At 36.5% G+C, this 26,211-nt stretch overlaps 5 protein-coding genes and 1 long non-coding RNA gene across 9 annotated transcripts; 4 read left to right on the top strand and 2 right to left on the bottom strand.

The window, feature by feature from the left end:
- Positions 1-736: 736 nt before the first annotated feature.
- LOC142523207 (uncharacterized) lies at positions 737-3,709 on the bottom strand. 4 transcript variants are annotated; one of them, XM_075626876.1, is made up of 2 exons: positions 2,040-3,709; positions 737-825 (listed from the first exon to the last, which is right to left on the bottom strand). In XM_075626876.1, exon 1 carries the CDS (start codon positions 3,319-3,321, stop codon positions 2,059-2,061), a length of 1,263 nt encoding a protein of 420 aa, XP_075482991.1. In that variant the 5' UTR covers positions 3,322-3,709; the 3' UTR covers positions 737-825; positions 2,040-2,058. The 4 variants fall into 4 exon arrangements, with proteins under 4 accessions (XP_075482991.1, XP_075482992.1, XP_075482994.1 ...); XM_075626877.1 differs by lacking the exon at positions 737-825 and adding an exon at positions 1,512-1,743; XM_075626879.1 differs by lacking the exon at positions 737-825 and having other exon boundaries at positions 1,829-3,346; positions 3,437-3,709.
- Positions 3,710-4,413: 704 nt separating this feature from the next.
- Positions 4,414-5,445, top strand: LOC142522545 (uncharacterized). The gene is made up of 2 exons (XR_012814488.1): positions 4,414-4,587; positions 5,095-5,445. It is a non-coding gene; the product is annotated as an uncharacterized LOC142522545 (long non-coding RNA).
- Positions 5,446-6,327: 882 nt separating this feature from the next.
- On the bottom strand, positions 6,328-8,600 carry LOC142523013 (uncharacterized). The gene has a single exon (XM_075626650.1). The coding sequence runs from the start codon at positions 8,329-8,331 to the stop codon at positions 6,634-6,636; it is 1,698 nt and encodes a 565-aa protein (XP_075482765.1). The 5' UTR covers positions 8,332-8,600; the 3' UTR covers positions 6,328-6,633.
- Positions 8,601-11,408: 2,808 nt separating this feature from the next.
- LOC142522901 (uncharacterized) lies at positions 11,409-16,754 on the top strand. Its single transcript, XM_075626481.1, has 11 exons — positions 11,409-11,719; positions 12,493-12,681; positions 12,857-12,910; positions 13,098-13,208; positions 14,454-14,516; positions 14,626-14,880; positions 15,069-15,215; positions 15,299-15,326; positions 15,518-15,588; positions 15,958-16,017; positions 16,307-16,754. The coding sequence occupies exons 1-11, from the start codon at positions 11,501-11,503 to the stop codon at positions 16,373-16,375; spliced, it is 1,266 nt and encodes a 421-aa protein (XP_075482596.1). The 5' UTR covers positions 11,409-11,500; the 3' UTR covers positions 16,376-16,754.
- A 1,270-nt stretch (positions 16,755-18,024) lies between these two features.
- Positions 18,025-23,015, top strand: LOC142522555 (uncharacterized). Its single transcript, XM_075626004.1, is given in 14 exon segments — positions 18,025-18,321; positions 18,819-18,890; positions 19,649-19,737; positions 19,923-19,969; positions 20,071-20,151; positions 20,244-20,406; positions 20,498-20,520; positions 20,522-20,787; positions 20,870-20,924; positions 20,926-20,936; positions 21,925-22,038; positions 22,326-22,392; positions 22,473-22,510; positions 22,646-23,015. Coding segments are annotated over 14 exon segments (1,326 nt in total). The 5' UTR covers positions 18,025-18,103; the 3' UTR covers positions 22,728-23,015.
- Positions 23,016-23,571: 556 nt separating this feature from the next.
- LOC142522029 (large ribosomal subunit protein eL27-like) lies at positions 23,572-23,883 on the top strand. Its single transcript, XM_075625205.1, has one exon. It carries the CDS (start codon positions 23,572-23,574, stop codon positions 23,881-23,883), a length of 312 nt encoding a protein of 103 aa, XP_075481320.1.
- Positions 23,884-26,211: the final 2,328 nt, after the last annotated feature.

Consider the following 26,211-nt stretch of genomic DNA (forward strand, 5'->3'; position numbering starts at 1 on the left):
TCCTACATTATTACGTATGCGCCAATATGACCTGTATTAATTGAAGAGGTTAAGCCTCGAATAATTTAAGTTTTGGCTGGAATATGTCGATCAACACATTTGCGATAGTTTATTTTTATGTTAAATTGATCATGCAGGAATATCACTTTTCCTTCTTCTGTACTTAAAAAGAGTGTGCTTACTCTAAATGTTGCGAGTATGTCGGGTGCGTTTGACACCAATTTCTGTTAGAAAATTGAAATCTAAATCTTAAAAATAAAAGGCAATGTGAATTTTCTGTATTGATCGTTAGTTCTAACACATTCGGATTAACGCGACTAAAGCAAATAGATTTTACTGAAAACGAATAAGAATTAGTATAGAGTTGATGAATTACAGCTAAATCACACCTCCACAGGCTTAAAAACCAAAACACAGTACTGACTTGATGAAGTACGTCTAAATTGATTTGTGACAGGTTACATGAACGTGACATTTAAATTAACACACGTGATGATATTTTTTTTTCAACAATAATAAAAGAACAAAAAAGTGATCGAATTGAATTTAAAAATATTTTTGTAATTTATCGTGTAAAATATAAACTTGAATATAAATAACTTTAAACGTCAAATTTTTTTTTGAGTTTGAAACAAAATAGTGGTTGGATATTGTCTTAAATGAAGTGAATTAGTTTATGAATATAAGACAGTGCATTTATGGAAAAATAAATAAATAATTGCAGAAGACATTATTTTCCAGCTGGGGATATCCTTGTAATAACATTTCTTATCCATTATTATATATTAATTCACGGGCCTCCACTTGATGCTCAATAGCCAACATCTGGTCAAACGCAGAAGAGCAACGATTAATTTCTAAAACAAAATTCAGGAATGAGACAAGAAATTGATAATACCAAAAACACATAATTTTAGGCTGCACTTAATTAAAGGCCTGGCGGCCTTGAATGTAGAGAAAGCATACTCGAAACTGTTTGTATGATGTTGAAATTGTGCATCTGATTGAAATAATGTAATAATAGTAGTAGAAGATATTAATTGCTTTTTCTACCATGTCAATGGATTTTAATCAATTAATTATCGCAGGAAACTAAATGTTTCTAATGTAAATCCAATTCTCAAACAAATGCTTCTTTTCATTGATTCTTTTTTTCATGTCTAAACTTTTATTAATTATTGGGGTGAGTCTATGCCACATCGAGAGAGTATATGTATGTTTGTACAAGATGATCGATCGATCGATCATCTCATTATAAAATAAAAAAAATATTGATAGATCTCATATTTTTTGTTTCCAACCGATCGTCTAATTGTAAAATAAAAAAAATATTTATAGATTTTATATTTTTTGTTTTCAAAAAATAATATGTCTCATTTTATATAAAATAAAAATCACAAAAAAATAAAAATCACAAAAATAGATTTTATATACTAAAAATATATATGAAAACAGACATGTAATGAATGAAAAAGAAAGAACAGCGGACCAGTAGAGCAGGCAGGCAGGCAGGTTCTGAATAATATTGCATCCCCGAATTATTATATTATTATAATAGAAATAATAACTGAACAATAGAATAGAAGAAACAAAATAAGCGTACAACCACTCGTAAGTACAACAGGGAAAGGGCGCTGTGCATGCCATGTTACGCTGCGTTCCCAAAACCCATTCGCAAAGGAGGCGCGTACGAACGCAACACGGCAGGTCACATGAAGACCCGCTGAAATTCCACGACCCCATCTTTACTTTTTCGAAAGCAAAAAATATCAGAGATTCCATTCAGCTTTTGAGGCCAAGTGATCACATCGAAAAAAGAAGAGATAGGTCCTTGTAATAACGGATTTTACGTAACATATTTTTCAGTAGTGTGCAGATAGATTGAAAAATACATGTTCATCGGTTATGTACATTACATATAGCAGTAAATTGAAATTTTGTAGCGAAGAGAAACAAACAACCAAACCCCACATTGAAAGAGAGAACTTGCTAAAATCATTGTTAATTTGGCGAAAAAATGAAAAGGTTAGAAATGTTACCCGGGGAAAAGTACTTCTCTCATGATCGATGATCAGTACGGTTCTTGCAGAGATTCTGCTGAGTTCTGTTTCCACCGCCATTAATGCCGCCTTCTTTCTTCTGCTGCGTGGAGAACAACGGGAACCCAAAAACAACGGATTTCGAAGAGCCTCGAAGTGAGCAAACCGGTACATTGAGAACCGGAGTCACACGAAAATTTGCCGAATATGATCTCTCTATTCCTCGATGCTTGTAGCGGGCGCAACCATTCAAAGAGCTTGGACTGCTGGAACTTCTCTCCAACCCATGAAACACGATTTTCCCGGACGGGTTCATTCGAGGGCTATCCACAGAAACGCCGCTAGCGTGGACGGTGGATTCCGATGCCTTCCGGGTTGAACTTCGGCCAGCTCGTGTCGCCGTTGGGTTCTCTGATGACAACGTCCTGTGCTTAACTACCCGAGCTCTAGTAATGCTTTTGGTGGTTTTATGAGAAGTGCGAGTGGTAGTCCTTGGCTTGTCGGAATCGAGCGAGAGTCTTGGTAGATCATCGTGGTCGTGTCCTGATGAAGAAGACGAGAGCGATAGCCGTGAGGAAATAGACACCGACTCGTTATCCAACTCCTTCAGCAGTGGAAGGCTCAAGGAAGAATCGATGGATGCATTAAGTGATGATCTTGTGCTGCAGTGAAGAAGGTTTTTAAGACCTCTGGCGGAATTTCGGTTGCCGTAATTAGAGGACAATAGCGACGGCGTTTTGCGATCCTCTTGTTTCCCTTTGCTGTTCTGATATAGTTTTTTCAAGCCAATAAACTCCTTCCATCGGCTCGAGCATCTCGGCGCCTTCGGAGAAAACAAGTTAGGATCCGTCGAGGAAATCTCCGGTGTCCGCAGAAATTTCGGTGATTCGAGCGACCGGATCTCGGATAAGACTGGAGCTGATGTTATTGGCTGGTGGATTGAGGAGAACTGCAAGGGGACCAACTTACCGTTGCAGAACAGCTCATCGGCGGGAAGCATCACGACTGGATCTTCAAGCCGAAACTCGAAATCCACGAAGCCTTCGCCGGAGATTCCCGGATCTGAATCTTCATGTTTTTCCGCATCAGTATTCTCCGATGCCGCTCGATTTCTCCCTGAAGACTTAGTAACCGCGGTTTTGGAGGCATCTTCTTCTGGAAACTCGAGACTCGATGAGATTCCTGGGCTCAACCACTCGTACGACGGAAACCTAGTTGGAGCACACTCCGGAAAATTCTCCGGCAACATGGCGATGCTATTCACGCAAGCTGCAGAAGCCATCTTCAACGATCATTCACCCATTTCCCTATAAAAATGGATCAGGAATTTCAAATTAATGGAGCAATCAACACTGAAAAAACTGGAGAAAAGACCATTTTAACAGAAAATGTCAAACATCACCGAGATTTCTGGTCTGGAGCTTGTGAATGGCGTTGGTTTGTTTTGGGGAGGTTAGTATCCTGTAGTACGGAGGGTAGGTTTACTAGAATGTGCCCCAGTTCGCATATAAATAGCAGTTGTCGTACCATGGGGTCCATTTCTACATCCAATAGAAATTGAACACGTGCGCACGCGGTCAATTTTCTTCGAAGACGGTTTAGCGGGAGGTTGCTGATACATAGTTCTTAGGCATGCGATTTGAAAAGGGGATTTAAAATGGTATTATGGAAAAATGTTGTGGCTAAAAGGTGTAATGAAAGAGATTTTGAGGACTCATTTGAGATTATTCGTTCCTATTTATCCATTATGGTCTAATATGAATATAACAATGCAGTATAGTTTAAAGATGCATAGTTAATAAAAAAATTTCAATTTGTTTAATATTTTATAGTTACCAATTTACCCAGAAATATGGAACATGGAGTTGACTGGTTAAAAATGAAATTTTGAATAAATAAAACTCTTTTGTGATACATATATCAAACTCGATCCATGAAAATATATTAGATTTTATGTTAAAAATTGATTGTATGTATGAACCAGGTCGACACATCTTCTCGATATAGATATGTAAGATTATCTCATACGAGATCTATTTTTTTGAAATTATAAAAAAAATTCACAAATATAGCAAAAGTTTATAAATGTGTCTATCATTTATAAATCGCTACAATTTACCTTTTGTCGTTAAAACACTTTTCCTACTTGAAATTAATTAGATAAACAATTGTTGTATTAATGGAATTTCACATATTATGAATTTAAAATTTCAAGCTAAATTTGAGACAAATCTCATCAATAAAAATAATATCAAGAATTCAAACAAATAGAAATGTAAATGTGGGGAGAATTAAAGAAATTTTTTATTTAAGCATGTAATTTCTCATCTGAAAAAATATATTTCCGAATTTTGGGCTTGTGCTTATTAAAACAACTGAGGAACGTTGGCCCATGCGGCCCAAGTATATACTAGGAACAATCGGCTTGGTGTAGATGATCTCCTCCCGAATTTAGGGTTTCGCCGCTTTGTGTTAATACCACCTGAACCAAAAACATTCGTGGATTTCGAATTGAGCTTCGGAAACTTCTGTCGTAATGAGGGCTAAGGTAAGCTCATCCTCTCCGTTTGGTTGTGATCTGTGATCAATTAGCATGTTTTCCTTGAAGTTAATCCCTCATTTTGTTTTTCTTGTCTATGCTTTATCCTTTCATGTTTTGATTATTTTTGTTAATCTGTCACACCGATGTTTACTTTGATTCATACTGGACGATTATTTACGTGAATTTGTGATTTTGATTTGTCCGATTAAAAAGAGTGTAAAATTGCTGCACAAGTCAACAGCAGTTTGTACTTGGATCCTTCTTTAAAATTCTGGTTAGTTTTTATCGGTGGTGGGAGTGAGTTCGGACTTAGGAGCTCTGCTTGTAGTTGCAGTTTTAATCTTTTGATTGGATTTAAAAATTGAGTCTGTTGTTTGCTTTTTCTTGAACTGTCGGAGGTAATGAAGAACATTCTTCAATAAAATATAAAACACAGAAGCTCATATGGATTTTGTTAAATTTGCGTTTTTCCCTTTTATTTTTTGAATTTGAAGTTCAATTGAATGTCTATAGTGGAAGAAGAAGCGCATGAGGAGGTTGAAGAGGAAGCGCAGAAAGATGAGACAAAGATCCAAGTAGAGGATAAACATGGGATTGGAGGTGCTTCTTTTGCATAAGCAAGCTCGTTTTTCATCATCTGCTGCCTGGCAACTTTGATGGTTTGGGGGAATTTTTGTAAAAGGAGAGTTTCCTGCTGCCTATATCTTCCTTTTCACAGAACAGATGTCCGTATTTTGTGATATTTTTCTGGAAAATTTGTAGTTTTAACTGTTCTAGTTTTTCAGATTCTGAACTATATTTTGACGAGTTAGCTTGTTCGAAGTGTTTCATCGATGGTTAACGCAGGTCATCATGTTTAATTCACTCTGTCACATTTTATTTTTGTTGATTATTTTTGTGGTATCTTTCGGTCTCTAGATTTTTAAAAGGAATTTGTCAGTATTAGTATCATACAAGGATAAAATTGGAAAAAAAATTTGGTCTTAGATGGTTACTATATGGATTAACTTTGATAAAATAAAATAGATACAAGTAGGTGATGATTCTCATTCAGTAAAAACTAAAAAGGTTCTATTTTGTCAACTTATGATTAAATGCGTAGGACTAGCAGCATTCTTTGTGAAACAGGTACTACCGTATTTGGATGGTCTTTAAATCCATTGATTTAAATGTATTTTTGTTGTTTAGAAAAATAAAATTATACCTTTTAAGTTTATTTCATACACACGTTTATATAATATTTTATGTTAATAGTAGGGATTTTGGAAGACGGTCTGATATATTTTTATTTGTGAGACAGATCAACTATGCTCATATTTACATAATAAGTAATATTTTTGACATAGAAAATAATATTTTTTTCATGAGTGATCCAATAATGAGACTCGTTGCAAGATCGACTCCTGAAAAAAAAGTAAAAATTTAATATTTGATATATACATATTCTCGAGTTATCTTTAGTATTTTTCCCCACAAGTTCTGCATTGACCTTTTAAGAAACAATAGATTTGTGCTCTAGCCTTTGATTTGTGTTGGTTTCTTACTTTCTTTAGCTCAATCCCTTAATTGCAAGTTGCAACCCTCAATGATGCTGGTTTTTCATTTAGAGAATTCTCGTTGCTCTATCTATTTGACCTTCATAATCACGAAGTTGAGAAAATGATCAACAATTATGACACAATATCTTACATCTAAGGAAAACAAGCACTCCGAGTTGTCATCTTGACTAAGGGCGACTTAAATGTCTTGTCAAAATATAAAATTACCATGTTAGAAACGTCAACATTTCAAGGAAATTCGAATCTGAATGCTTTAAAATTTGATGGTGTGCCGTTCCCATCAAAACGTAAACCAAGAGGTCGTCATCAAATGAATGGTATATCAAACCTCTCATCACCCTCCTAAGCTTCAGTAATGCAAATAACCTATAAATGTACAGAATTCCCGATCCGCCATAAGTACTTCAACGCCCTGATCCCATAAGCTTTCATAAAATGGCTATATATTCGGCCCTATTGTTCATTATCTCACTTTTCATCCCACGTGCATAACCTATCCTTCAAGATCATACTGCATGGTGAGCCTATCCACTGTGTTCCGACACACAACTCGTTTGACATTCAGCTCCTTCAAAACCGTTCCGGCCAGCTCCTTTTCATCTTCATGGATAATCCCTTCAATCAAAATGGTATAGGTAGTCTCTCTCGGAAGGTATCCCTTTCCAATCATCATCTCAACCACCTCAATAGATAAGTCTGTTCTTCCACATTTGCACAATCCAAGAACAAGTGTGTTGAAATTATCAACACCAGGACGGTGGCCGTATTCTTCCATGACTCTAAGCACATCCATGGCAGCATAAAGCATTCTCTCAATACACAGTCCTCTAATAAGCGAAGAATACGTGTAAGAATCTGGGTTGAAACCACACAAAGTCATTTCGTAAAGTAATTGAAATGCCGGATAAGTGTTTCCTTTCCTGCATAAACTTGTGATCACCGTTCTGTAAAAGTCATGAATTGTGGAGTCCTGTTTATTTCTCAAACTCTGTATGATTGAAAATGCTTCTTGGACCATTCCTTCCTTACAAAGCCTGGCTATAGCATTGTATGTACCCTCGTTTGGGCTACAATTTCTATATGCCATTTGGTCTAGACACTTAACGACAGAATCTACCTTCTTTTCCTTGCAAAGGGAAGAAATAACAGGGTTGTAACTTGCAGCATTGGGCTGGAACCGGCCATCTCTAAACAACTCATCCAAAACTTCGAGGGCCTGATCGGTTCGACCATGAAGTGAAAGTGAGCCAATCAGTATATTATACGTCACTATAGATGGGGAACGATCATCACCCACCATCTCTGCAAGAAGCTCATTCGCCTCTTGCCAACATCCCTCATGGCACAAGCTTCTCAACAAGATGTTACAGCTCACAACGTTTGGGTTATATCCCTTCTCGGGCAAATCACGAAAAAGTTGCATTGCCTCCTCAACTTTACCTTCTTTGCACAAACCAGTCAATATAACATTATAACTCACCAGATTCAGATTCCCACCTTTCAAAATAATATTATCCAACAATCTCCTAGCTTCATCAACCCCGCTCTCTTTGTATGCAGCCTCAAGCAAGATTGAATAAGTAAATGCATTAGGGACCAACCCCTTTTGCATCAATCTTTCCACAAACTGCAAACTTTGATGCAAATTTCCGCGCATACAAAGCCCTCTAACAAGAGAATTATAAGTAATTGTATTAGTAGGGTACCCATATTCCTCCATTTTTTCGACTAGCTGCATAGCATGTCCAACACTCCCCCTCTTACACAAATGATCAACCAAACATGTATAGGAAGCCGCATTCGGAATACTACCGGACATAACCATCATCTCCATGACTCTAGTAGCTGTTCTTAGCTTATTAAACTTACAAAGATCATACAAAAGCTGAGTGGCATTAGTAACGTCAGCCTTGTGGCCTTTCCCCACCATATACTCCAAATACAGGAATGCGTCGTTCAGCCTGAGTTCTCTGGTTTTTATGTCATTCCTACCAGACCTCCAATTGGGTAGAGTAAAAACAATATCTTTTGGAGCAATGGCTATCTGGGTTGAAGACGATACTTTAGAAAAACCCTTACTGAGTGGGAAAGACTGAAATTTGGGTACACGGGCCCGAAACCCAGTAGATTTTCCTCCGTTTTCTGTAGATGGTTTGGTCATAGGAGATGATGAATGCAAGAGAATAGCCATGAAATCAATAAAAAAAATTAATCCAAAAAATCTTGAATTTGATAGTAGTTCTCTCTCATGAGAAGAATAAAGAAAATCAAGAAACCGGTTTGTCAACTGAAAAATTCGAGCGATTCAGCCGCAGTATAAATTGAAGCAAATGCGAATATAAAATGAGTGGAGTCCTCCAAATCTTCACCAGCACTCTGTTAGTCTTTGAGTGAACTTGTTCCAGCCTCCCATTCCATCGTGTGGATTACATATTGAATTTTATTGCCAAAGTTAGTTTCTTCTCTCAGACATAATTTTTACACATAAATATAAAAAACTGAAAGAGAAAAGAAAATTATGCATTTCGACATTTGGCCAACTGCTGTCCCCATCTCCGGGGAAACTCAGAATATTATTAAAAATAAAATATCAATTTATGTACCTTGAGACGTAATTATCTTGCACACAATGGAAAATTTATTCAATGACTAAGTCTCTCGTGAGACTGTCTCACATATTTTATCTGTGAGACAAATAAATTCTACAGATATTCACAATAAAAAGTAATAATCTTAGCATAAAAATTAATATTTTTCATGGATGACACAAATAAGATATATATCTCACAAAATACGACCCGTGAGACCGTTTCACATAAATTTTTGTCTTATTCAATAGCTTGGAAATTAACTTAATGAAAATCTCATTCGAGTTTCAAAAAAGTCTCGCATATAGTATGTAAGGATAAGTACAGACGACAAGTTAGTAAGTAATGTATTCTAGGATAAGTTAAACCATGAATACAATTTCCAAATCATTAGAGTAGTGTCTGGTCCAAAACTAAGATTAAGATGCACAAGTTTATATTCTTAATTTTCTCAAGTTCCTGGAATGGGACCTTCTTAATCTTGGAGATGGCTCTAAACAATAATATACATAGAAAGCGCCATTCATCAATTTACAATGGATAAAATGAATCATGTTTGTTTACATATAGTTAAATGAGTAGGATATAAATAAGTGCACCTTGTGAAATTTTAATTTTCAAGCTGGAGTTCGACTGAAAAATGAAGTTCAAGTCCTGGATCACAAGCTCAGCTTTGGGTCAAAAGTTTTGTTTTTGTGTCCATTTTTTCTCATGTAAATTAGATGTTCGTTGTGTTTGATTTGATGTTATAATGATTATATTCTCTCCTTTGCTGTAATCAGGGATCTTCTTGTGGAAGCCGGCACGACAGAACTGGTACATTGGAAGGGCAATAGTTGCTCTGCTTCAGTTCCTCATTTGCATGTTCACGAAGTAGTATTGGAGTCAAGCTCTGATTATTTAGATGCCTTGTTTCGATCAGGAATGCAAGAAATGTATTATATTTACTTCTAGTGAACTAATAATTGGATTTAAGCATGATGAAATTTCAACATATGTTACGTATCTCCCATCATCAAATTGTTTTAAACTTTTCTTTCATGATTCCTCTATGCTATATGTTTATGAATTTATATCTGATTCACATTATTTTTAATACCGTTCAAGGTTCCTGCGGCGAGGGTGTTGGATAAATGAATAAGAAGAGTATTGAAGGGTAAAAGAAGTGAGAGTTGTCCCACATTGTAAAAGTAGACAAGTGAAGTCTTCTTTATTAACTCTAAGTTTGAGTTAGGGGTTTGGGTCCCAAGGGGTACCAGAAGTTTTAAGACGGGGGAAGACGCTAGTGAGCTATGTCTCGGTGTCTTAAACGCATGCGCCCGGCCGGCTCGGCGCGGGGCGGTGTGGTGTTTGACCAATATTAATATTTTTGGACAAAATTTGTTTGAAATTAAATTTTGTTGCGCCAAGATGATAGATGAGGAAGGCCTTCGGAACAGAGATGTGCGCTCGTATGCGCGCTAGGTTCTGGATTTTGGTCATTCGAACAGAACGTTGCGCGCGGTTGCGCCAAATCTCGCGCGGGTGCGCGCGAGTTCCTGTGCGGATGGCAGAATGTTGCGCGCGGACGCGCAGATTCTCGCGCAGGCGCGCGCGCCTTGCTGGGCATGTGTCCGCGCAGCCGCGCGCAATGCACTGTTTCCGAAAGCACCAATCAGTGTGTGCATCTCTTGGCTATGTTTGCACCTGCTCCAAGCTGTTTTTCCACCAAACCATGTGTCCTTTGCCTGGAAATGTGTCTCTTCTACGCATCCGGTCTGGAGAAACGTGTCTCCTCAATGCAACCAATGATCATCTATAAATAATCCCTCAAACCATATTCAAAGGCTGCTGAATTTTTGCTTCATCTTCTCTTCTCATATTGTTGCATCATTTTCGAAAATTTCTTGAAAGTTCTTGCATATTTTTGTTTGCTGATTTCGAGATTTGAAGTGCTGCAAACTCTCGACGTGAGGTCGTTGTATCTTGAGGACGATTGCCTGCGACGTATAGCACTATATACAGGCAATTTCGTCTTGTGGAGAAAGGATCCTCCTTGCCTCGACTTGACCTTGTTGTTGTTGCGGTTGGTTCAAGATTCAAATTGCTGCTTTTGTTCGTGAATCAAGACATCCAACATATCCAGGGTAATATCCATCTATCAGAGGGTTTAATTGTGATTTGGGATTCGCTTAAAAAACTTGTTACTATCAAGGTTCCTGCGGTGACCAATACTAGTGCCAACTTCCCTATATTGGTGAATCGAAGTTATGCTTCTTGCAACGTTTTCCTCAAATAATATACAGTCTTATGCTCACGTCCATCCTCCGATATCAGTACAACTCTGACTGCTTCGTCTAAGACGGCTAGATATAGACATTTAGTAGCAACCTATCTGCTTCACGTGGTTTCTTGACAAGTTTCTGTCCATCGAAAACTCCTTCCTTGTCTTAGAATTTTTTTAAAAAACGGCAAGCCCTTGTCTGCTGATGGGGAGATAAATCGATTGTGGATAGAGTACAATTGCATCGATGACAAAACATCGTGGAACAAGTTGGTTTTTAAAATTTTAAAGCAAACCCATTTTTCGTTTTATATAAATGATTAATTAATACTATTATTCTAAATTTAATTTAAATACTTTTTAAAAAAGAATTCAAATAGAAGTTTATTTTATATATCTAAAAAACCTCGAAATTTTTTATCCCAAATAAAAGCGTTGCCGCCGCACAAAACGCAGACAGCGTCCTCACTCTCGCGATCCTCTCCAATTTTTTTTCTTTGTTTAATTTAATGGCGAGAATCGGGCGATGCTCTCTGCTGATTCCTGCAATATTGTCATCCCTACCTCTCGAGTCATCTCTTCTTTCACAATGGCCATACGTTTCAAAAACATCGCATTCCATGCTGATTCTTAAGAGGCGGTTCTCTGCGGCCAAGATAAGCATGAGCTTGAGGGCCGGCATCGTCGGACTCCCTAATGTTGGGAAATCTACTTTATTCAACGCAGTGGTATGTGTCTTTTTTTTTTCCCCAAGCTTCTTGTATGAGCTGAACTATAAGCTATTTGGGTTCACCTGTTTTTGTTTTGTGACTTTTTTCTATAGTGCAAGTGATTTGGCGTTGAAGCTCTTTTGTGTTACTATTTACCGATATAGGACATTGATTGATTTTGGTTTTCATTATCTGCTTATGTTTAGTTCGACGTGAAACAGTTTAGTTCATGCTGATGTTGAACCTGGTGTCTAAGCCTGGTTTACACTCCCCATTTCCCAATGAATACTTGACGCTTATTTTTTAGATTTATAGCGATATGTATAATTGGCATTCTATTTTCCACCAGGAGAATGATTAACGAGGGCTGCTGTCGGATAATTTTTCTTTTTGTGGGAACCTGTGTTAGACTCACTAGTCACCATAGAGTACATTATGCTGACTAACTTCTTTTAGATTTGTTGCTGCTAAGAGATTCGACGATGCAATTTATTTCACCACTCTATCGTTTTTGCATGGTCCACTGAACATTTGAATGATGTTGTCAGTGCTATTATCTATGTTTTGTTGTTTCTGTGGCTATAAGGCATCATTATCCTCGGGGCTATCAGTAAGTCATTTCACTGTTCCTACATTTTTATTAAACATTGTCTTCCTTGCATTTGAAATGCATGACATGGTGCAGTCAAGTAAATAAGAAGTGTTGATATCGATTCCTATCTTTACTTTGTTTTAGAGTTGATTATGTGCTGTCGGGAAGTAAATGGATATGTTCGTATTAATTCATTCAGGTTGAGAATGGGAAAGCTCAAGCTGCAAATTTTCCCTTCTGCACTATTGAACCTAATATCGGGATTGTTGCTGTTCCAGATCCACGCCTGAATGTACTTTCTGAGCTTAGTAAGTCTCAACGAACAGTCCCAGCATCCATAGAGTTTGTTGATATTGCTGGGCTCGTAAAGGGAGCTAGTCAAGGGGAGGTGAACGTTTATCATTCACTTTCTTTAGTTCATCGAATTAGATGTTAATTTTTTATTTATTATATTTTCCCTTAGATTCTTCTTTATTTATTTATTGAACCCTTAGATTCTTATATCAATCACATGATAAGGTTGCATAGTTGAGTACGATTAATATATCTGAATATCATTGCAGGGGTTGGGAAATAAATTCTTGTCACATATTCGTGAAGTGGACTCCATAATTCAGGTATCAGATATCTTTGTGTGTGTGTTAGAAGGTACCACGTGTTCTTGGTTTTGTATTTTATACATTGAAATGCTTCAACAGACGATTAGCTGCACATTTTCAAAGTGATGTTTTCTTATGCTGTCTATCTTTATTTTTTGTAATAGTACTTTCTTCATCTACACTTGTGTTTGTCTACCCGTTCCAGGTTGTTCGCTGTTTTGAAGATAACGACATTGTTCATGTCAGCGGAAAAGTTGATCCAAAATCTGATATTGATGTAATCAATTTAGAGTTGGTTTTTTCTGATTTAGATCAGGTATATTGTTAAAGTTAATCTCCTCAAAGTCTTTGCATGTAATATAATTATTTGTTCTAGATTCTTGAACTTGTGAACACAGTTTGTGGTGCATATGACCATGTTGACGAGTAGGGCTCTAAGTTTTATGAACAAATTACACCTTCGCCATAAATGAGGAGGCAGGAGATTACAATCCCTCGGTTAAATTTGCGACGTTTTCATTTCTTCCAATCTGTGACCAAATGGGCTTTCACATTTCTGAGAACCTGAATCAAATTCCTTGTCAATATCGTTAATCATTTAGCCTGCGGTTCAAAACCAAGCATTACATATCATGCCATTACATGTCCCTTTCTCAGTCAATGTGGATGAACAAAACATTTAATGGCGATTAAAGCGGAGAGTTGCCCAGTGGTGGGGCATAAGACCCTGTTGACAATTAGGATCTGGGTTTATGAACAAATTATGCTGTCCTCCCACTAATGAGGCGCTTCAGTGACTGCAATCCCTCAGTTAAATTTGCAACATTTTGTTTCATTCAATCTGTGATCACAATGTATAACATTTCTGATAACCAGAGTCAAATTCCTTGTCGACATGGTTAAGCAGTACTGCAGTAGCCAACTAGTCCAAAATTAGTTCAGGTTGACAAGTAAGATCGAACCAAGCATTATATACCATTTACATGACCCTTCCTCTGTAAACTTTGGATGGGTTGATGCTCATTTCTTGATGACTAAAAGTATGGAGTGGCCCAGTTGTCCTCCGTCCATCAGCCTATAGTTGCTTGGTTAAAATGTACCATCTCATTTTTAATGCAAATAACAAGCAGTACTTTTCATTTTAGAACTCATATTTTGAATGGGGATGTTGTCTGGAGCATGAATTCAAAAGGCTAAAATCCATTCTCAATTGCAATTGAGTGGCATGCTCATGGAACGAATTGTTCAAAACATACCCCTTCCATTCTATACGCCCATTTTCTGAAAGCTTCTTGACAGAGCATGTTTGTTTGCATTAGTGGTAGTAGAATCTTCAGAAGACACGATGGTTAATATTCTGCCAATTAGCCATAATAATTCTCAATTCTGGCATAATCTGAGTCATTGTATTTTCAACTCGAGTCTCTCTCTTGGATAACTTAAGATCACGTTACTGCATGGACATCAAAGCATGCCTCTGGATTCTAGTTAAAGTTTGCTGTCATTTACATGTTATAAACGCTTGGACTGAACTAAGTTGTATCTTCAACAAAGAGTGCAGGTTGACAAAAGAATAGACAAACTCAAAAAAGGTAAAGCTAGAGATCCACAATCCAAAATGAAGGTGCAATCTTGATGCTACCAATTTTTCTTTCTGATTTGATTCTATCATTTGCCCACAAGTTGAAAGACAATTCGTTGTGAAAATATCCAATGAACCTGCTTTATTGCAGGAGGAAGCAGAGAAGTCTGCCCTTGAAAAGATCCAACAGGCACTGATGGACGGAAAACCAGCACGATCAGTGTCTTTAACTGATTTTCAGAAGGATGCAGTAAGGCATCTTTGTTTGCTTACAATGAAACCTATCATATATGTTGCAAATGTGGCAGAATCTGACCTAGCTGAGCCTGGAATCAATCACCATGTGAAAGATGTGACGAATCTTGCTTCTGAATTGCAATCTGGACTAATTACTATCTCAGCACAGGTCAGGGGATCACTTGTGGCAGAACTATTTTTGCTTTTACAGTAAAATTTGCAACCTTTTTCCAATCAAGCATGCATGACCTTTCTTTCTCTCAGCTCTCTCTGTCTCTACTCTCATTCCTCCGGTGCAAGAATATCACCATATATTTCTCCAACATGCTGAGTTGCTCACTGTTTCTCATCCTGCAGGTTGAAGCCGAGCTTACTGAACTTCCACCAGAAGAAAGGACCGAGTATTTGAAGTCTCTTGGAGTCGATGAAAGTGGCCTAGGAAATCTCATAAGGGCAACGTACAGCCTTCTAGGTCTGCGTACTTATTTTACTTCTGGCGAGAAGGTGAAGCAAATGAAAATTTTTCTATTAAGGGATGATAATTACTCTTGCTGTAGCTTTAAAATATTTAGATGTTTTTCATGTAGGAAACAAAAGCTTGGACCATACGATCGGGTCAGCATTTTTCTCTACATGCTTGCCATTACTATTATATAATTTTTGTTTAGTGATTTTCCCTTGAAGATGATTGTTAACATTGGTTCTACAATTGTAGTATCGCCTAGAATCAGATGAAAATTTAGAAAAGATATATGCGTGCTAACACATTTGAGCATATTGACACTATCAATTCTAATTTTCGGCAGGGATGACTGCGCCTCAAGCAGCTGGGATCATACATTCAGACTTTGAGAGGGGCTTTATTCGAGCAGAGACTGTGAGAACCACTGTTGCAAATTTAGATATTTTCATACATATTAATTTTTTTAGCTTTAGAAAGAATCTTTAGATGGGGATAGTTGCATAAATCCAAAGTTATCTTTTATCGTGATCAAGCACTAGACATCTCGAGTTGTTTTGTAACTACATGCATTTAGTTCTTATATTCAAATGTGAGAAAATTAAATTCATTTTCTAAACATTATGGGAAGATGTTCTTGTAAATCAACTTATTATTCATGATCATTTTGTTGCCTTTGGATAAAAATATTAGTAGATACATCTACTATTCTGTTTTCATTTTTTAAGTGTTTGTACTTGCGAGCTTTCACAAATAGCATCATCTTCATTTCAAATTGCTTGTCAGGTTGCTTACAAAGATTTTGTCACTGCTGGTTCATTAGCAGCTGCGAGGGAGAAAGGACTTGTAAGTTGATTTTTTTTCCCAAGACTAAAGTCCTATAACGGGCTTCTGACTTCATATTTTTACCCCGCTCCTGGCTTGGATTTGAATTTGTTCTGTTTGATAATGATCTCATATGTTACCGGCAAATGTTTTAGAAAAGGGCCTGAATCAGCTCACTTTGTCGTGTGTGTGTGTGTATGTATATATTACACACACACACGCGCGTATATCCTTTTGAATAATTTGTTCTTTCCTTTTCATTTTCACCTTTTGTTGCCTCAACAAATTTACCCATATGGTGTGCATGCAGTTGAGATCAGAGGGAAAAGATTATGTTGTACAAGAAGGGGATGTGATGCTATTCCGGTTTAATGTATGATAGGAAATTTACCATGGCGAACAGCGTTGTCTGCCTACCTGATTGAGTTAATTAGCACTCAGGAGTGCAGAAACTTCAAATGAAGGTCGTGTGCTACATCAACGACCACATTTTTTCGACGTGAGAGTTCTTGTCAATCATGTCAACAAGTTAAAAATATCAAGTTTTGCTTATAGATTCATCGGTTCAATATTCTTGCCGAGACCCATATATGTTTCTCTTGGGATTTATTTTTTCCTCATCGAAAAATTGCATGTTCACTCATTTCTTTGAATAAGACAGAAGGGAGGGAACCGCTTTGGTAGGTGATTTTGTCTTGCAATAGTACTTCATGTTTGGTGGTGATTGAAGTTTAAAAAACATCTGAATTCTTGTTTTATATGCAACCTTGTCCCCTTATTTGTCTCAAGTTTTTACCCTTTTCAGGTTGCATCTCATGACTTTGTTTTCAATTGTTCTACAAGTTATCCTAAATTTTTCCTAGATCACAAGTTTTTTCATTCAAAACACGTTTCTTGTGTTTGTCCACGACTTCTTAGAGGCTGTGGTTAGTGGTCATTAAACCTGGTTGAGGTTTTCTTATGCGATGTTTTAAAAGTTCCATATTTATTTTGAATATTATAAAAGGCCTACATATGTCATGTACGTATCTGCTCAGTTCTTTTTAGATAACAATTATACACAATAAGTTGTCTATCTACCGAAGTTACTATATTCAACTTCGATTTATGCGTATGTTTGTTACTATGGATATCATATTTGATCTTTTAATATTATTTTTAATAATCTATTGATTAGTCTAAATTTTGGCAAAAACTTATGCGAGACGGTCTCGAGGGTCGTATTTTGTGAGATGAATTTCTTATTTGGGGACATCAATTAAAAAGTATTATTTTTTATGGTAAGAATATTATTTTTCATTGTGAATATCGGTAGGGTTGATTTGTTTCACAGATAAAGATTCGTGAGAATGTCTCATAAGAGATCTACTCCTAATTTTTTTGTGTATGTTTTGTATTTTGTAAAACATTTGTTCATCTAATAATAATAATATAAAAGTTCGTCACATTGATACCTTAATGTTTTTAATTTGCTGAAAGTGTACGTTATACAATTTTTAGCACATCAAAGTAATATGTGTCGCATGTTCAATGTAATCTACTGGCTTTTCTCCATCAACTTCTTTTGAATTGCATTTCTTTTGCGTGATCATTATTTAATTAAATGTTTAAATTATAGTTTTTATTATTAAAAACAGACATTCTGGTGTCTGAATGGATGAATTATGGGAGTTTTTGACGAATGATAATGAATTTTGATTTCCTACCAATATTTTATCGATCGAGCTTGTTGTTTATTTGTTTAGCATGTTTATAAGCTATTATGTTAATATTGACTACGTTGCTGATTTCATGTTATAAAAAGTAATCTATTGGCTTTTATTTTCCTATATCAAATTGCAATTGCTTATGTTAATCATATGTTTTGTTGAAAAAAAAATGTTAAATAGTAATACAAAAATAGGTTTTTTTTTTTAAAAAAGGAGAAAATTTGAAGTGCAAAAGCCCATCGTTGTTCTCTTTGTTTATTTATTTTATTATTATTATTATTATTATTATTATTGTTATTGTTGTTTTAAATAAAAAAATCCCATGTGTGGTTAATCATCCGGTACTTGTTGGAGACGAGCTCCATTTTCCATCTAGGTTAGGGTTTATCCGAGTGCCAATGGTAATGGCGAAAGCCGCCCGTGGCCGCCCCCGCTCGCGCTCCCGTTCAAGGTCAGGCTCTTCCTCCCGCTCGCGCTCCCGTTCAGGCTCTTACTCCGGCTCAGGCTCACGCTCCAGTTCGAGGTCGCGCTCCCGCTCTAAATCTTTCTCCTCGTCTTCCTCTCGTTCCCGCAGCGGCAGTTCTCGTAGCCGTAGCCCTGCTCCTCCCCGGAAGAGGTGAGTTTCTGCTCGTACGATACGAAGTCCTAGTTTTTTTCTATCTTTTCTCTGAATAAAAAAAATGGGGTTGGTAGATGATGAGGCCTGGCCGTAAAGTAATGGGTATTTTGGAATGCTTGAGATTTCTTATTCCAGTCGTTGGTATGAGGAGTATGTAAGCTTATATTGGAGATGGGCTTGGGTCTAGTTTGTCGAATTTTTCAAAACAGGATATATTCTGAATTACACATGTTTATGGCTCAGATTTTTTTTAATTGACCTGTGATGACCGAAAAGCAAGTTAATTTCTCACTTCTTCATGCGAAGGAACAAGGAGTTTAAGGGATTTTTTTCACTCAAACTCATATTGGACATATTTAGTCTTACCATGCAGGAGTATTGACTCCATATTTTCACATATTTATTTACTTAGAAAATTTGGATATATGGTCAAATTGTGGAACTGAGCACATATGACGTTTACTCACTTTTCCTTCCAATTTGGTAATGCTTAGTCCTGCAGAAGGAGCAAAACGAGGCCGTTCACCACCGCCACCACCTACTAAGAAAACTTCCCCACCTCCTAGGTAGATTTAGTTCTTCATATCAATTAAGTTGAAGTTAAGTTGTCATTGTCTTGTCTGTTTTGCTATTAAACTGTAATTTGTTTACATGTTCCTTTTCTTTTTTAGTTAAGATAACCAATTCACAGCTTACAAAAAAATGTAACCTGGATTTTTTTCGTTCTCAGTGCATTTTTTTTAACCTATACTTCCTTCTAAAAAGGCTCTTTATATTTGAAGAATTTTGAATATACGAGCCTGGGGACATTTTACAGAAAAAGTTACTGTTGAAAAGTTCATTTGAAATTGAGATATCCTAAATCATTATCAGCATTATGAATCCATATTTCTCTGTTCCTTCAAGTTACAATATTTAAGCTTGGTCATGAAAGGTTCAATTAGATTTCGAAATCGGCTTGGCTTTCTGTTGTTTTTCACATTTCCATAATGATCAAAATCATTCAGTGAGTTGAGTTTTCGTTTTCATTTAGACTTCTTTATTTCATCTTTCAGTATAAACTCTAATACCTTATGGGGCCTTGCCTTCTGTTATTTAATTTTCAAGGTTAGATCGTATGATAACTTTGTTGCTTTGCATTTGTTGTACCTTTTTACTTTCATCAGTTTGAGTATCTATTGAGTTTGGTGAAATTTGCTGGGTATGTTTCTGTTGATGTTCTTTGCTTCTTTTTTGTTCTTTTGATTCTGATAGCAGTTTGACGCATATGTTAGTTATATGTGTAGTTTTTTCATGATAAATTCTTTATGACATGCTTTTGTAGGAAGGCTTCTCCAATTCCAGAATCTCTTGTTCTACATGTCGACCAGCTTAGTAGGAATGTGAATGAAAACCATTTGAAAGAAATATTTGGTATGTTGTGACTGTGCTATATTCCTGAATATTTGGTTGTCTTCCATTTGTTATTGCGTACATGAACTGTTATGAATGAAAATTATTGAGCTAGTGACAATCAAAGCCAGACTATTTATGCTAATAGTTTGTTTTAAATGTTTTGAGGCTGGAATTTTACACATATATGATGGTATATTTTCCAGGTAACTTTGGTGAAGTTGTGAATGTGCGACTGGCAATCGATCATGTTGTATGTTGTTGAACCCCTCCCTCCCAACCCTCCTATTCTCTTTCAAATTATGCCTCAGAAAAACTCAACGCTTTCTGCTTTTTAATGTTTTTTATTTCCAGGTTAACCTTCCGAAGGGATTTGCATACATTGAGTTCAAGATTCGGGGGGACGCCGAAAAAGCACAATTACACATGGATGGTGTATGATTCTGTTTAGGTTTTTTAATTGATTGAATGATTCTTGTTCATCCCCTTGGGCTTGTTATATGATTTTTTACACTTATGGTTTTTAGGCCCAAATTGATGGCAAAGTTGTTCGAGCCAAATTTACATTACCAGAACGAAAGAAGCCATCCTCACCTCCTAAAGCTGCTGCTACCACATCGAGGAGAGATGCTCCAAAACCTGATGCTGCTGCAGATGCTGACAAAGATGGACCAAAGAGGCGGAGAGAATGTATGTTGTTCTTTTATTGTGCTTATTAGCCTGCCATGCTTGTTTGATATTTATGCGAGTTTGTCTTAGCAAAATCTTCTTTATTTTTCAGCATCTCCCCGCCGGAAACCCCATTTCTCCTCCTCGAAGATCTCCTGTGGCACGAAGAGCTTCTCCTATTGCACGAAGAGGTTCTCCCAGAAGGGAGCCAGATTCTCCTCCTCCTCTTCCTCTTCCTCCTCCTCCTCCCCCTCCCCGTAGACGTGCTGACTCTCCAGGTCGTCGTCGAGCTGATTCTCCCTTTAGAAGAGGTAATTCACCACCTCCTAGGAGAAGGCCTACATCCCCTGTCAGAGGCCGTTCACCCAATTCACCACCAAGGCGTCTTAGATCACCTCCTAGGTACTCTTTTAAATTTTATATTTCAATTGTTGCCTTGTATATTTTCTCAATGGCAGTTGCTGAATTGTATTGCTATTTATAGAGGTTCTCCGCGACGGGTGCGTGGAAGTCCTGTTCGACGCCGTTCTCCACTTCCTTCCTAGGCGCCGGTATGTTGACTGATGGTCATAGCGCCATCCTTGGCACACTTGTCCATGCACAGATGTACCACATTTTTTTGGGATGGCGTCATCTATTCAGAATTTTTTTGGAATAATACTCCTGTTATTGCTAGATTTTTAGCTACCCATATACCCAAGGAAGTATACTTGGTGGTGATCAAAAGTTCAGTATTTCGGTTTCTAGTTCAATAAATTAGTTTGTTTACTTCCATAGATAGGTAATTGAGGTAAAAATTATGTTTATTCAGATAGATTGATTTGGTTTTGGTTATTTTTTATTAGCTGAACAAACCGAATAAACTGATTTTTGAGGGTCTCTTTTATGCATACCTAAACTGACTCCAATTGGGAGAGTTTGTGGACTTGTCCTAAAGAATTAAAGATGAGACTAGGGGCACTCATTTAGTTCCAGGACATCCGGAGTTACTGCAACTGCAGCATCGTGATGGTTTGCATCAGATACAAGAAAAGCTTAAAAGCCCTGTAATTTCTCATTTACTCTGTCAGATTTCCAAGGATGCACGTGGACTTCAAATATCTTCCTTCTATTCAAATCATAAAACTTGTGAATTACTAAAATAATTCCAATAGAGCACAAGTTGACAATGCTTTAATTGGGACTCGACTTGGGGTACTTCCTTTTATTATTACTTGAAATTTGTTTTCCATTTGGTCACCTCTACTATTTATGCCAGTTTAACCTTTAGATGAAGGATTTCATCTTTATTGCTGAATCACGCAAACTTACGTAGCGTGTAAAGATCCATGATATATGCTATATGTTGTCTTCATTTTTTTATTACTTAAATTAAATGACTCGATTTCGAGGATTGTGCATGGGGTCTTGCAAAGACAGAAAAAGGGAAGCATTACCAATTTTCCTACCTTGCATATATTGGAATTTCTTTCTGGTGCACAATTGTTGTAATCTATCAGTATTATTGATTCTTCTTCTTCGTTGATTTTATGTTTGTAGATCTCCAAGGCACGCTCGAAGTCCTCCTAGAAGGTCTCCAGTTGTCCGCCGACGTAGTCGTTCACCTATAAGGAGGCCAGCTCATTCGCGATCAAGATCCTTGTCTCCTAGAAGGTTATACACAATACTTTTCCTCATTCTGCAACATCACAGCATGTATTTTATTGAGCATTATGGTGGTTTTCATGTGTTTTTTTGGTATTGTTTGCTGTGCTTGAAGAAGATACATCCTGATTGTTAAAGAGCAGAGAGCAATTATTTAAGAGAACAATAATCTGCAGGATCACTTCGTAGGAGCAAATAAATTTGCATTAGTGATTGATTATTTCGCTATTCAAAATTTCATTTGTATGATTTGTATTACATGTGATTATGTGGTGATCGGTGTTGCATATGAACAGAGGTCGTGGACCACCGGCCAGACGTGGTAGATCGAAATCATATTCTTCATCTCCTAGCCCACGCCGGGTTTGTAATTTTTCCTTCTTATTTCCCATTGTTTTTCTGTTTGGTCTCTATTGAAGCGCCATTTTACTAATTTGTTTCAGGCGCAACGAAGGGTTTCAAGGAGCCGCAGCCCTAAAAGGTACAGTTTTTCGCAAGATTAACCGTCATAATTTTACTTGACCATGATTATCTTTAATCAGTTGCATCTATAAAACATTTTATGCGTGTTTTGACAATTTGTTTGACTTAATTTGGTTTTATTTCGTTATTTCAGGGCAATAAGAGGAAGAAGTGGCAGCAGCACCACCAGCAGCAGCAGTTCTCCACCACCTCCTCCTCCTCCTCGTAAGCCTTAAAGTCGTGAGAGGGCATGTGAGCATTGAATCGGAGTGTGATTTCTGGGGCAATGACTTTTGACATTTTATTTTACCCTTCGAGATTGAGATTCTATCAGAACTTTGGTCTAAGAAAATCCTTGTAGTTTCTTTGTTTCTTTCTGTAACTCTTCTCGTTTAGTAGAAGCTTGGCCAGATACTCCTCTTATTTTGTCATGGATGATCTTCACGAGCATGTGCCAGATGATGATGATTGTATACCAAATTTTTTTCTTCACTTTATAATATTGAATTGTTCGTAAATTTTTATTATTTCGAAAATACGGTAACATAGCTCTTAAAACCTAGTTAAAAAGTTGAAATAACCATTTTTCCTTCAACGAACATGAATCAAGGACGAATGGTTGTCATGGTTGTCCGTTCTCACAAAAAAACCTGAAATTATTAGATATCTTCATTAAAGTTTTTGAATTCCAGGATGAATCAAGACTTGCGTGTAAGATTGCAACAGATTGATCAAGGGAACCGATCAAAATAAACTTATTTTTATTTCTATTGTTTATGTCAACGGGTTCGATTTTTTATTTTTTTTTATATCTAGTCAGATTTGAATTTTTGTGGGTCGATTGTAGCTTTTCGGGATATTGATGGGCCATTAATTTGCTAGGCCCATTTGTTTGCCGTAAGAAAAACCCCACACGATTTGGATTTCAAATGAAGCCTGTGTTTGGGCTATTTAGGGCCCATTAAACTACGACCGTTTAGCTAAGCCCATTTGTTCGCCTGAAGACAGCGCTATCGTCTGGAATATCCTGCCTGCAATTTCAATTACCGCCACCACTTGTGGGGTGCTGCTCCAGTGAACATGGTGAAATTCCTGAAGCCGAACAAGGCGGTGATCCTTCTTAAGGGCAAATTCGCCGGTCACAAAGCCACTATCGTGAAAAACTTCGATGACGGCACCCGCGACCGCGCCTATGGCCACTACCTAGTTGCTGGAATCGCGAAATACCCTAGCAAGGTTATCCGCAAGGACTCCGCCAAGAAGCAGGCCAAGAAATCTCGTGTCAAGGCCTTCATCAAGGTCGTGAACTACAATCACATCATGCCAACGCGTTACACGCTTGACGTCGATCTTAAGGACGTGATTTCCGCAGATGCTCTCTGCTTCACGTGACAAAAAGGTGACGGCTTGTAAGGGGATAACGGCTTGTCATGGAGCCTCAGGCGCAATAGGCATACATTTTTTGAATTCACATATTTAAAAAGAGAGGGAGGCTGCTATTATGTTTTAAGTGCTGTGAAAATCAAAGAGAAGACAGTTAAAAAACAAAATAATAATGCAGTAATTACTTTTTAAAGTTTAATGCTGAAACAGCATTGCCTGCTTAGGTTCTTGGGTCCAATTGGCCATTAGCTTTTTTATATGATTGAATCCCCAAATTGGCTCAAGGTTTCGAGTCTTTTAACGAAATGTGCAGCATCTTCCGCTAAGGCGTGCATGTAAGTGCTCCTTTTGCAAGGGTGTGCCTTTGTGCTTGCTCAGATGCATGGGCTGCGCCTGGCTGTGCCCTGCATCTAGGTGAACTCTTTTCGCGACTATGAATCTATTTATGATTGATCACGAAGCTTCTAGTAGCTTCTGGTTCAGTTGGACGTGACATGTCGTCTAAGGAAACTTTGGATCAAAATTATATTATAGTTGTTTAAACAGGGATCCTTGGGAGGTCTCAAAATTTATTGGATCTTGATGCTTGGCAACTGTATTAGCTTCATGATTAATAAATCTTCTCTGATCAACAACTTGTATAGTCTTTGATGCATCATTAGGTACGTTGGATCTAGATGCAGTAGTTATAGAAAGTAATATGCACATGAGGCTTCAGAAAAAATCATTGCTGATGGCCCCAACCATGAAAAAAGGTTTTCTTATTCTTACACCAGTTTTTGGATGCTAATGACCTGTGGTATCATGTGACATTGTTTTGATAACACGTCAATTTGAAGTTGACATTTGAATGAAATTGTTATCTATGTAGCTTTTGGTATATCTGCCAGACAATCTAATTGAATCCTAAGGATTGTCAAGTTGTAATTGTTGTGGGGTTGTGGACATAGAGACGGAGAATTTTAAATATTTGAGTTGTATTGTTAATTGAATTTCGAAAAATTGACTCAGTCAAAAGTGGGACGTGTCCAGGGTTGAGTTTTTTAAAGTAAATTTTAAATTTTAATTTTGTGATTTTTTTTAGTTGATTCTTAATAATTATTACAATTTCCGTAACATTTTCACGTATACGTGATGTTTAGAGCGAGTTTGACCACAAATGTTGTAACTTTTAAAAAAAATTAAATAAGTTTAATTTTATAAAGTGTTTTTATTATATATATATATATATATATATATATATATGATTTTGACGTTAGAATAAATGTTTTGGAAAATATTTTTATTTTTATTTTAAAATTTTTAAATAGATGAAGCATAAGTCAGAAATTTTAAGTTCTAAAACATAATTTTAAAAGTTTTTTTTAAAAACAAACTTTGTAACATTAAGGGAAAAAAAATTAAAAAATTTGATTTTAGTATGTTGACTTCTTCAATAAAATGGACTCTTGGTCTATTATAACGATAAAAAATAATTTGAGTTGTATTGTCATCTATATTTACTGTAAAATGATATTTATCTTACATTTATGTATGTTATGCTTTAATTTAATTTTTTTTATAAACTTAAAAAATTTGAGTGATAAATGTTTCTTTTTACTATGTTATTTCATGTTGTGTGTCGTCTTTAATTTTTTAAAAAATCGTGACAAACATTTTGTAGTAATACTACTTTTAACCAAGTCCAATCTACTTAAAACTTATTAAACCACGAATTTTTAACAATAATAATTTTGCCCACTGGCAATTTATTTGTATATTTTAAATAACTCCAGATCGTTACAGAGTTGCCCAAAGTTTTATAAGTGATCCAAAGAAAAATAAAAATTCACTTGTTATTCCAACTTTTTCTTTCGTCTGTTTTATTTTCGATTTGAAAGAAACATTATAGTTTTAAATGGCTCTAATTATCCACTTTGGTTGAGCCATCTATGTTTTGATAGTGCTTGTAAACTAGTTTCTTCCTTCACAACCAACATAAGTTCTTAATTGTTTTTTAAATAGAAATTTTTTAAACAATTTAACTCATTTAAGTTGCCATTGGAAAAAAAAAATTCTTAGATTCTAAGTGTGTCCATATTTTCCATGAAAAGTTTCGACTTCATGGAATTTTTAATGATGATAGAACCTGAAATCGTTGCTTTTTGATGTGCTTTGGGTAGATTTTCGAGCTAAGGAAACATCATTCAGATAAAGAAGATTGTTGAAATGATACTTTGGAAGGACGGTGGTATGTATTATATTACACACACAACGTATAACTGCACCTTATATGTATACTAGTGTATTGACGCAAGCGTTGTGTGCTTATATGATAATTTTTATAATATTTGGTTT

This window comes from Primulina tabacum, chromosome 13 (genome assembly GCF_025594145.1).
Source record: "Primulina tabacum isolate GXHZ01 chromosome 13, ASM2559414v2, whole genome shotgun sequence".
Lineage (NCBI taxonomy): Eukaryota > Viridiplantae > Streptophyta > Magnoliopsida > Lamiales > Gesneriaceae > Primulina > Primulina tabacum.

Bases quoted from the DNA above. Each gene is read 5' to 3' on its own strand.
- LOC142523207 (XM_075626876.1), bottom strand. From the start codon at position 3,321: ATGGCTTCTGCAGCTTGCGTGAATAGCATCGCCATGTTGCCGGAGAAT.
- LOC142523013 (XM_075626650.1), bottom strand. From the start codon at position 8,331: ATGGCTATTCTCTTGCATTCATCATCTCCTATGACCAAACCATCTACA.
- LOC142522901 (XM_075626481.1), top strand. From the start codon at position 11,501: ATGGCGAGAATCGGGCGATGCTCTCTGCTGATTCCTGCAATATTGTCA. The intron at 12,682-12,856 runs GTGAACGTTTAT...ATATCATTGCAG, and splicing joins AGGGAGCTAGTCAAGGGGAG to GGGTTGGGAAATAAATTCTT. The intron at 15,327-15,517 runs GTCAGCATTTTT...AATTTTCGGCAG, and splicing joins AGCTTGGACCATACGATCGG to GGATGACTGCGCCTCAAGCA.
- LOC142522029 (XM_075625205.1), top strand. From the start codon at position 23,572: ATGGTGAAATTCCTGAAGCCGAACAAGGCGGTGATCCTTCTTAAGGGC.